General features: G+C 37.6%; 2 protein-coding genes across 2 annotated transcripts; both read right to left on the bottom strand.

Moving 5' to 3' along the window:
* Nucleotides 1-3,348: 3,348 nt before the first annotated feature.
* On the bottom strand, nt 3,349-6,142 carry LOC121244595 (cytochrome P450 CYP82D47-like). The gene is made up of 2 exons (XM_041142736.1): nt 4,719-6,142; nt 3,349-4,257 (listed from the first exon to the last, which is right to left on the bottom strand). Exons 1-2 carry the CDS (start codon nt 5,670-5,672, stop codon nt 3,634-3,636), a joined length of 1,578 nt encoding a protein of 525 aa, XP_040998670.1. The 5' UTR covers nt 5,673-6,142; the 3' UTR covers nt 3,349-3,633.
* A 543-nt stretch (nt 6,143-6,685) lies between these two features.
* On the bottom strand, nt 6,686-10,615 carry LOC121244182. The gene is made up of 3 exons (XM_041142209.1): nt 10,053-10,615; nt 8,638-9,931; nt 6,686-7,069 (listed from the first exon to the last, which is right to left on the bottom strand). Exons 1-3 carry the CDS (start codon nt 10,613-10,615, stop codon nt 6,686-6,688), a joined length of 2,241 nt encoding a protein of 746 aa, XP_040998143.1.
* Nucleotides 10,616-11,752: the final 1,137 nt, after the last annotated feature.

The raw sequence follows: 11,752 nt of genomic DNA, 5'->3' as shown, positions 1-11,752 counted from the left end.
AGAAGAAAGCTAGAGAAATACTTTATCTTCCTTACATTTCATTGGTAGAAATAAAGGGTTTATTGAGATTGCTACTAAAATAAGTGAAAGGGATCAAAATGAAGATCTAGAAAAATTTCTTATGTTGGCATGAGGCTTATGGTATAGAAGGAATCAAATGGTACATGAAGATAAGTCACAATCACCAGACCAAGCAGTGGAGCATGCTTTGTCTCTTTTAAAGTTACATCAGGAACTAAAATCGAGTCCAAGGAAGAAGGATCAATCATCTTGCTATTGGAAAAGGCCTCCACAAGGAATATTCAAGCTCAATGTTGACAAGGCCATGTTTCAAGACCAACATAGAGCAGGGGTGGGCACTATCCTTAGAGACAAAAATGGGGAGGCTATTATGGTTGAAAGCAAGAATGAAATTGAAGTCAATGATCCAGTAGAAATCGAGCTACTTGTAATGCTGTGAGGCTTACAATTGTGTCTTCACTTGGGCATTGAAGATCTTATTATGGAAAGTGTTTCACTACTTATGGTGACATAGTTGCAAGAGGCAGAAGAGTCTTGGTCTTTACTTGGTAATATTATCAAGGAAACAAAGCAACTATGCAAAGGTTTAGAAGTTGCACAATCAAGTACGTCGGATGTATGGGAATGTAGCTGATCATAGATTAGCTAGATATGCTTGATATGTAAATGATATAACTATTTGGTGGGAATCTTGCCCAGGTGTAATCGAATAGATTGTATGGATGGATAAATGTTTGTAACTTGCCTTCATTTAATGAAGTTTGCTTTATTATCAATAAATAAATATATAAGGAGATATGAGATATTTTAGAGTAATGCTATACATTTATTATCTAATGGTGATAAATGTGACATACCTTATAGAATTTTTCATCCTAAAATAAATGAAAAACTTACAAATTGTATCCAATCCACGCTGAGGTTTATTTAAGAGATGTAAAAGCTACATTTCAAAGAGGACAAGTATTTATTCTCAAGGTTTGATCATTTTTCAAATTAGTGATTATGGTGAAAAGGAAAAGAAGAAAGTTACAAAACAATCTTAATTAAAAGTAATACCCATATATCAAAGCGATCACTTCATCCAAATTTCATTAACTTATTAATGAAAATTGCTAATGTGAAAAATTTTCAATCTTTTTTAAATGCTAATTGTGCATTTGTGATACATATTTACATATGATTGGTCATGACATTGTTACTATGTTCGCAATTCTATTAATGAATTAAGGAAACTCGCGCTACAAGAAAAATAAGTATTTGTGACGAATTATTTGTGACAATAACAACTATTTGCGATAAAAATAGACTAATATTGACAAGAAATAATCATTTTTGTTGAAAGTAACTGGTTACATATAAACAATTTCTTACGACGTATGTACGAATAACCACTTCGACACATGACTATCACCTCAAACTTCGTTTTAAAACTTATTTATCAACTTTCAAAATTGTCTCTTTCAAAAAAAGAAAACTTTAGAATTTTGTCTAACACACTATTTCTATTAAAAAGATATCACACTCTTATTAGGGGAAAAATCCCACAATATTATTGTAAAATCCGTAATAATTAAGAGCTTAAAGGATTAAAGAAAACGCAGAATTAAAGAAGCCTAATATTTGTGATTCTAATCTGAATTCATTACACGTTTAATGTTAATGTCCAATAGTACATTGAGTACTTAGACATGACAGTTACGTACAAATGTTGTTATTAGCTAGGGGGTCGATAAATTCAACATAATAATGCAATGTCTCCAAAAATAATTGAGCGTACGTTGTAGATATATCATGTCTGCATGCCCTATCTATCATTTGCTCTTAAGTTGTCATTTCTTTTGTCTTTTTTGGATGTTTTTATTGGTCCATAATGATGTTGGCTCAAAAATGAAAAGGGACAAGCTAGGACCAAAGACTAGTACATTACGACGACGTACGTGGCATATTCCTATTAACGTACGTACGCAGCTCATGCCATACTCACGTATATACGTTAACGTTAGGCATGAGGAGAAATGAATCTCATACTTTATTGTAAGCATTTTTTAAAAGAATAGGTATATATATAGGTAGATAAATGATATCTTTCATCTTAAACTTTATCATCTCAACGTACGTAAATAGTCTAATATACGTCTAATTACTGTCAAGTTATTTAAAATATGCCATATTATAAAAAAAAAAAAAATGATAAAATTCAGATCAATGAAAATTATATATAATGCATACATAGTCTTTATCCCTTTTTTACTAAATAAATATATAATAGGAAGCACTTAAATTTACATTTTTCTCATAAAATAAACAAACGAGAGATTTAAGAGAGAGGAAAGAAAAAAAAAAAAAGAGAAAGAAGAAGAAGAAAGAAGAAAGAGTAAAGAAGAAGGAGCAAGAAGATACCTCTAAATGGGTGGTCGGTTTGCAAGGTGAGACATTTCAATCATACAAAGTCTTTGAAAACACCAATTTTCAAAAAAGAAAAAAAGAAGAAGAAGAAGAAGGAAAGTCTGAAAAGACCAAATTCTTCAACTTAATTTGTACTTAGAAGTCCTAATCCAAGAATATTATGGTTTTTTGACTAATTGATGTCTCTAGTTATGGCATATTAGAGGCTAATTGCTTGAGATTAGGAGAGCGCAATATCCCATGCATGCATGTGAGCCAGTTTGTCGATCGTTCCAACAACTTTTTTGAAACCTTGCTCATTCTTTGGACAATATATGTTGTTTATATGAATTTGTTTGTCTAGCGGTGTCTCTGGGTATGCTAGAGGCTTGAGAGCAAAGCATATTTGCTATGGTGTAATATGTCGGATGGAGTAAATTAAAATAAGATGATGAATTAATGGAATTTCTTGCTAATCGCGTCTGACTAGTCATTTTGGACTGCGGGACCAGATTGAATTCCCACCATGATGAAAAAAGATCTTAAGATTGTATTCACAGTAAGATACCCAAATCGATAATGCTCAAGCTGGTATTCTAAATTAATAATTAAAAAAAAAAAAACCCATTGCATGCGTAATTCCTTGTTAGAGGACACTGAAAATAGTATTGTAAACGCTCACTACTAGAAAAATGATAATTTGTGACAGATTATATGAGCCAAGAATGACTATTTACGATCAAAATAAACTCATTTTGACAGAAAATAATTATTTTCGAAAGAAATAACTAGTCACGAGTGAGCAGTTTTCTTGTAGTGGCTAAACTTCTATTCCTGGTTGACTGGATCTATAATCAGTAGAACAAGGATAACATTAAGATCACCACGGATCTAGAATTATTTATATCATGCATTCACTAAATCAAAATATACAGGAACTGGCTTAACCCAATTGATTAGAAATCAATATAGGGCATTAAATTAAAGCAAATTCATGAACGGATTCAATTTCAACTAGAATTGAACCCAAGCGGCCGAACTCTAATATTACAAATTTTTATTAGAAATACTCATGTTCTTCACCCTAGATTTATCTACTTCTTGACTCACACTGATTTATGTGGTTTAAATGCATACACCACCTATCGCACCACATGAGTCGGTGTGATCGATCAACAAATAGCAAATACTGTACGGATGCTAGCTAGCATTAATGCTGAACATTTACACATAAAGATTAGGTGACAAGCGAGGTTTGAGGACAACATCAAGTGGTGTGGATTTGATGTTTGTAAGTCCAAAGGTAGCTGACATATCAACAGTAGCATTTGATGGGGTGGAAATCCCAAAGGCATGAATCAAACTTGCAAGAGGCAAGTGCAGCATCTGAAGGCCGAAAGCGATACCAGGGCAAGCTCTCCTACCGCTGCCAAAGGGGATGAGCTCAAAATTCTGACCCTTGACATCAACATCCTTGTGGGTGGTGAGAAATCTCTCTGGCTTGAACTCTAATGGCTCAGACCATATTTTAGGGTCTGTCTGGATTTTCCACAGATTGACCAATATTCGGGTGCCTTTTGCAACATGGAAGCCACCAATGGTGCAGTCTTCTGTGGCTTCTCGTGGTCCTGAGAGAGGTCCAGGTGGGTATAGCCTTAGTGCCTCTTTGACAATGGCTTGGAGGTAGAACAAATTGCTGATATCTCCTTCATTGACTAGTCTTCCACGGCCCACATGCATGTCAAGTTCCTCTTGAGCTTTTATTAAGGCATGGCGATTGTTCAATAATAGAGAGAGTGCCCATGTTAGAGAAACCATGGTTGTGTCTGTCCCTCCTGATATCATGTTCTACAATATAGCATGATTTGTGTTAGTACTTGTACATAATTACCAATTAGTGATCTTATATCACATGTCAAGTACCTATACTCTTTACATCCTAAACCTAGTTGACATAGATATAATAGGCAAGTCGAATTCTCTCTAGTTTTTTGACTGAACTGAATGGTCCAATGCAGAGCGAGATAGATAGACTTAAAATATTCATGAGGGGTTAACTCTATGCAGAATTCTCATACAGATCGTATTAAATGTTGTAAGACCCACATGATGCAATCGATTATCTCTCTCCGACTATTCAATTTAGTTAGATAATTAGAGATATCTCTATTCGATGTATAGAATTAGACTGTTTGCCTGGCACATAACTTAAGTTTTCCTGTCCTTGATCTGATTTTGTTTGAATGATGATAAGCTATTTGCAGGTTATTTGTGCGAGTACTAACTTTCATGAATTGAGAAACACGTACCAAACAAGTGGATTTATTGACGGTGTCAGCATCAAAATCCCCAAGGTCAGCACCCTCAAGAACTGACAACATTATATCAATGAAATCCAGCTGCTCTTTAGATTCACCTGAAGCCCTGTTCTTCCGGTGCTCCTCCAACCACTCTGTAGCCATACAATCCATCTCCTTTGCTGTTTTCTTCATGGCTTTTACATGGCCACCCAAATCCATCCACCCAAGATAAGGAATAGCATCCCCCACCAAAAACTGCCCCATCAGGTGAAAGAATTCCCTGAACGCCTTCTGGCACCGCTGAGCTTCGTTGTCTGCTGCAGCAGCAGCACCAAAGTACCGTTTTCCAGCAACCATCCTAAGCACCACATTGAGAGCCAAGTCCCCAAACCACTGCTTCATCTCCACCGACACTCCGCCGCCGTCCGACCCATCTTTCTTCTCTGTCCAAACCTTGTACAGCTCTTTCAAGGAAGTCTCCATCTCAGATGCTCGGACATCCTTAAGTAACTCGAGACGGCGGTTCGAGAGCAGCTCTAGAGAGATTATCTTGCGCATTTCACGCCAGTAAGAGCCATAGGGGCTGAATCCAAACATGACAGAGTCGTAGCCCAAGTGCTTTGCACCAGCAAGTTTTGGACGAGAAGCTAGGGCAACATCGTTGGTGGTGAAGCACTCTTTAGCCATTTCCCAACTACTTATCACCACAGCTGAATGCACCCCAATCCGGATGGAGAAAACTGATCCATATTTTTCTGCCAAGGATCCCAAAACAATATGGGGGAGCTGGGATTTACCTCCTAACAGATGCAGGTGGCCAATCAGAGGCCATCCGCCGGCAGCTTCGGGTGGTTTTCTGCTGATCTTAGAAGATCCAAACCTCTTTTGGATGAAGTAGGAAACGATTATTATGGAGAATAATCCAGCTATGATTGTGTTTAGATTTGGTAGATTGAAATCCATTGTATCTCAAGAGAGTAACCAGCTTAATTTCTAGGGAGGTTTCTTTGGTTTGATTGTGATCAGAAACTCTCTGATCATCAGTTTCACTTCCAATTTTCACTTGCTGACTGCCCCGATTTGTATCAGACTACTACTTCATCATGTGCTACCATAAATTATTTTTCGTAAGATTTATTATAAATATTAAAGAAAAAAATAAAATATCAATAATTTAGAGAAATGATATTTAACACGTTGCACGTTCTTTTGAAAAAAAGTTAATAAATCTTTGACTTACATAATAAATTATTTTTTTAATAATAAATCTCACATTTTAAAAAAAAAAATTGCACAAAACTTACTCACTAGATTTAAGACTATATGTCACGTTACTCTCGACTATTTAAGTGTATAAATAAAGAAATTTAGAAATATTTGTTTTTCCTTTGTAGAGGATCAACCACCTCAATCATCGGCAGCCATGGCCCACTATCGTTGTCTTCTTGCAATACATGTTTAAAGTACGCATTTTGTAGATAAGATGCATGCTATATATATTATGATTAATTATTATGTTGATAAATTAGTCTACATGGTTCTTGACTTTGACTCGATCGGATGAGGTTGGAGATTAATTAATAATAATGGTGAACATAATCAGTGAGAGCTTTAGACCAGTTGTCATAATGTTATTCCATGTATAATACTAAATTAAGAACTTATAATCCAATCAAGTTCTTTTGTCGTGGAGCCAAAAATGCATAAAGAATTAATTGGGGGAGTCTCAAATCTCAATTACGTTTCAAACACCACTTAGCAAGTTTTCTTTTTTTATAAACTCGAAATCTTCATTAAAATAAAAAAGAATCCTTATAAAAAGAATCCTCACAAAAAGAATTCTTATCAAACCAAATAACTTTACTTACAAAAGGAGGACCCCACCACATCACCACATCATCAACTTCCCAAGCATATCTTGCCAACTGATGAGCAGCCATATTGCCTAGCCAATTAACATGAATAACTTTTGCCTCTTAGAAACCCCTCATGAGTCTACGAATATCTTGTGAAATAAAATTAAAGTTTGTTAGAAATTCAGCCATATCATTCAAAGCATGCACAAGTATCAAACAATCAGTTTCTAATAACACTTTTGGGACTCCCCATTGAGCACATAGTTGTAAACCCCGTAACAAAGCTATTGCCTCAATAAATTCCGCATAAGAGACTTTCCTTTCAGATTTGCTACAAGCCACTACAACATCACCATTATGATCTCTAAGAATTACCCCTACCCCTGCAGAATTTTGATCTCCAAACATAGCTTCATCAACATTCAACTTCAAAAATCCAATAGGAGGAGGATTCCAAGACACAACTCTATGTATCTTCTTATTAGAAACATCAAAAACTTGTAACTGTTATACTCATGCTGAATATTCAAAGCATTATTCACAACCACATTAATTTGCATAGAAACCTGCTCATAGAGAAATTTATTTCTTCTATACCAAATCCCCCAAGCAATTACAATAAATTTTGTCAATAACTCATCTGCCCCTCTATCCAGTGCAAGATTTGTCAAATCCCAAAAGAAAAATCAGTATCCACAATACCCATTTGAGAACAAAAATCCATCCAAACCCTCCTTACATCAGAACAGTAAAATAAAGCATGAGCAACATCTTCACTTACTTGAGCACAAAATTGCACACTGGTCAGCCTCCATGACATGTTTTTTCTTCAGATTTTGAAAAGTTGGCAGCAGTTCTTGACAAGCCTTCCATGCAAATATTTTCATTTTTTTCGGCAGCTTCAAACTCCACAAACATTTTCAAAAACCTGATTGATTTCTTTCCCTTGAATTATGACCCCCTTCTTGGGATTGACTCTGGTGTAATACTCTATAAGCACTCTTTACAGAATAAACTCCATTCTTCTCATGAACTCAGAACAAAGAATCCTCTGAACTTGTAGACAGATTCATCTTCAGAATTTGTTGAACCACATTTGGATTGAATAGAGCTCTTAACGTTGGAACCTTCCACCAACCTGTATTTTCATCTATTAAGGACTGTACTCTTAAGTGATCATCAATCTCAGCCTCATCTCAATTGGTAGCATGCAAATTATAGTCCGAAATCCATGGATCTTTGAAGACTCTAATAGATTTCCCATTGCCCACTCGCCACCTACAACCTTTTGCCAAACCTTGAATAGCTTCCCAAATTTCTTTCCACACATAGGATGAATTAAAGCCAACTCTAGCTTCAAATAAAGTTTTGTTAGGAAAATACCTTGCCTTATAAAGTCTGTACAGAAGAGAACCCTCATTTGTTAGAAGCCTCCATCCTTGTTTGGCTAAAAGTGCCAAATTAAAAAGCCTTAAATCTTTAAAACACATACCGCCTCTAAACTTTGAATTACAAAGTTTCTCCCAACTAACCCAATGTATTTTATTTTTCTTTTGACTGATTTCCCCACCAGAATTTAGCCATCATCATCTCTAACTCATGACAAAAAGATTTAGGAAACAAGAAACAACTCATAGCATATGTCGGAATGGACATTGCCTTAATAAGAACCTCCCTACCCCCTTGAGACAACAAACTTCCTTTCCACCCCTGTAATTTCTGCCACAACCTCTTTTTAATACTCGAGAAAGCCTGTTTCTTTGATTTCCCAACCATAGGGGGGAGACCCAAATACCTCTCATACTGTTGAGTATAGCTGCCCCCCCCCCCCCCCAAAAAAAAAACTGCATAATTTCAGCTTTCAAATCCTTATTCACATTCCTACTAAATACCATGGAAGTTTTGTCTTTGTTTATAATACATTGACCCGAAGTTCTCTCATACTTGTTCAATAAAGAATGGATCTTTTCATTTGTAGAAACATTGGCTTTACAGAATATGACACTATCATCTGCAAACAACAAATGATTAACTCTAGGGGCTCCTCTACAGATTCTAACCCTTTCAAGTACCTCCCTCCCAACAGTTCGCTTTAATAGAGAAATAAGGCCTTCAGTACACAAAAGAAACAAGTAAGGAGATAATGGGTCTCCTTGCCTTATTCCTCTACTTGGAATTATATAACCTTTTGGACTCCCATTTACAAGAACTGAAAAAGAAACTGTGCACACACACTTCATCACTATATGTATCAGGCCACTAGCAAAACCAAGAGCCTCCATCATTTTTTTCAGAAACACCCATTCCACTCTATCATAAGCCTTGCTCATGTCAAGTTTATGGGACATAAATCCCTTTCTTCCAATTCTCTTATATCTCAGAAAATGTAGCAACTCATAGGCTATGAGTACATTATCAGAGATTTGTCTACCGGGAACAAATGCACACTGAGAATCTGAAATTACATCAGGCAGTACTTTTTTTAGTCTATTTGTAATGACTTTTGATAGAAGCTTGTAAAGTACATTGCAAAGACTAATAGGTCTAAAATTTGCTACTTTTGAGGGAGAAGTTTTCTTAGGAATTAAAGTGATAAAAGTATGATTTAACCTCCTAGGAAATTCCCTAGTATTCAAAGCTAAGAGTACAGAATTAGTAACAGATTTACCTATGATAGGCCAATACTTCTGGAAGAAAACTGGTGACATCCCATCTGGGCCAGGAGCTTTCGAAGGGTGCATCTGTTTGAGTGCTAATGCCACTTCCTCAGCCACATAGGGTTTTAACAAGTCAACATTCATCTCAGCAGTGACTTTAGCCTCTATTCCAGAGACAATCTCCCCCAAATCCACTTGTTCTGCAGTTGAGAATAAACTACTGAAATAATTAGTAATTAACCTATCCGTCTCAGCTCCTTTAAACCAATTTCCAGAGTCATCTTGCAACTGCACAATGTTGTTCCTCCTTCTTCGAGTAGAAGCCTTTGAATGAAAAAACTTTGAGTTACTATCTCCCTCTCTAAGCCACAACACCCGAGATCTCTGTTTCCACATTAATTCATCTCTCTGAAGCCACTTTTGAACCTCTTCCCTAGCTTTGCTATGCTCATGCAATATGGTAAGATATGGATCACTCTCTTGCAAAAACTTCAGCCTCCTGTTTGCACTGGTTAATTCCTTCTGAACATGTCCAAAAGAATTTTGATTCCACTTCCCCAAATCTATTGCACAGGCTGAAATCCCCTCAATAACACAAATCAAAGATGCAGACCCCTCTACTTGTTGCCAAACCTTCTCAATAATGGATGAACACTCTTTTTCCCCCACCCAAATGGCTTCAAACCTAAGCAATCTTCTACCCTTTCTTCTAACAAAAGTCCCAGCCGTATCTAGCCACAAGGGATGTGGTCAGAATAAGCTGCCACCCCATGCTAAACCACAAAGAGTTGGCAAAAAGTCTGTCCAATCTCTCACAAATCAATCCATACCTTTCCCTCCTATTACTCCAAGTATAACAAGGACCGACATACCCCAAATCCCTAAGCTCACAACAAGCTAACACCTCCCGAAACTCCCTCATTTGATTTTCACACCTTAAATTACCCCCATACTTCTCAAAATTTGTGAGGATTTCATTGAAATCCCCAAAAACCAACCACGGTGAATTTACCCCACGACCCAAAGCCTTTAACAAACTCCACACTTCACATCGCAAATTGCTATCTGGATGCCCATACACCCCTGTTAACAACCATTTCCCCCCATCATCATTCACAACAATAGCATGTACATGATTATTGGAGAAATTAACAATAGACACATTAATTTCATCTTTCCATAACAAAGCAAGACCACCGCTACGACCCACACTGTCAACACCAAAACAATTACGAAAACCCAATTTTAACTTACAAAATTCAAGTTGCTGAGACTTCATTCTTGTTTCTTGAAGAAAAAGAATGTCAGGAACTTCTCTCGTAATCAAATCACGAAAAGTACGAATACTCCGTGGGTTCCCAAGCCCACGGAGATTCCAGCTTAAAGTCTTCATTGGACCAGGTGGGGCTGTTCAACAGCCGCCACCGATCTCTCAGGAAATGGTTCTGCCGAACCAGAGCTTGCAACTCTTATACTCCGTATGGGTTCTTCCACCAACAGCACGCTGCCCTTTCTTTTCTTAGCATAAGTATTGTTTGTCGAGATTCCATGAAGATCGGAGCCATCTTTCCCTTCCTGATCAGAGTCAAGACTCAATTGAGAAACCCTAGCCTCTGATAATCGCCCCGGGCATGATAGCTTTTCCTCTGTGGGTGTATCTATAATGGACTAGATAATCCTGAGTTCCAGCCAGCACTAGTTGGGTCAAAACCAATGCCCAAGCCCAGATGAGACTCATCGAGAATAACTACATCTATAAGCCCATTATCCTTCTGTTTCTCCCTTAACGAAGTCGTTACCTCTTCATCAGTCAACGGCTTCGACATCACAGCAGCCACTACCCCTGAATCAACGGGATCAACAACTTCCCCCGAAGGTGTAAGCCCCGCATTTGGCTCTGCCTCGTCAGTTACCATAATACACTCTCCCACGTTCCCGTTAACTGGCTCCGGAACAGTCGAATCCTTTTCACCGCTAATTTTACTACTTGTCGGAGTCGCATCCCCCATCGGAGTAGCCTTCCCCCGTCGTCACAGCCATTTTCCATGGTTCTGCCAGTTTCAAAGGACGAGCATCACGCCTTCCTCCCTTCCGAGGATTTGAAAACCCTGCCCTCAACCATGGACCATAAGGAAGTTTCTCATGAACCAAACTGGTAAAATCCACCGTGTTGCATTCCTTCAATGTATGATCGATGACGCCGCAATAAAAGCATAAGTCAGGTAGTGCCTCATAAGAGAAGCGAACCCAACATGAAACTCCTTCCCCCATGGCCATACGCTTTCTAAGTAATAGTGGCTTCGAAACATCCAGAATTACCCCAACCCTCATATACTCCCCCCACTCCATTTCACCCTCATCTAGATCTACGTCCAAAACCTCCCCCAAAGCACTCCCAATCAGCTGCCCCACATACATATTACAAGCCATCAACGGCAAGTCATATATTCAAACCCAAAATGGAGCATGCACCAACTCCAACTTGCTGGTCTGCATCCTACCCTCAAACTCCTTCAAAAGTACCAGATTT

This window comes from Juglans microcarpa x Juglans regia, chromosome 8S (genome assembly GCF_004785595.1).
Source record: "Juglans microcarpa x Juglans regia isolate MS1-56 chromosome 8S, Jm3101_v1.0, whole genome shotgun sequence".
NCBI classification, from domain to species: domain Eukaryota; kingdom Viridiplantae; phylum Streptophyta; class Magnoliopsida; order Fagales; family Juglandaceae; genus Juglans; species Juglans microcarpa x Juglans regia.
Note: the sequence above shows the minus strand (reverse complement) of the source record. Positions and strands in the feature narration are given on the sequence as shown.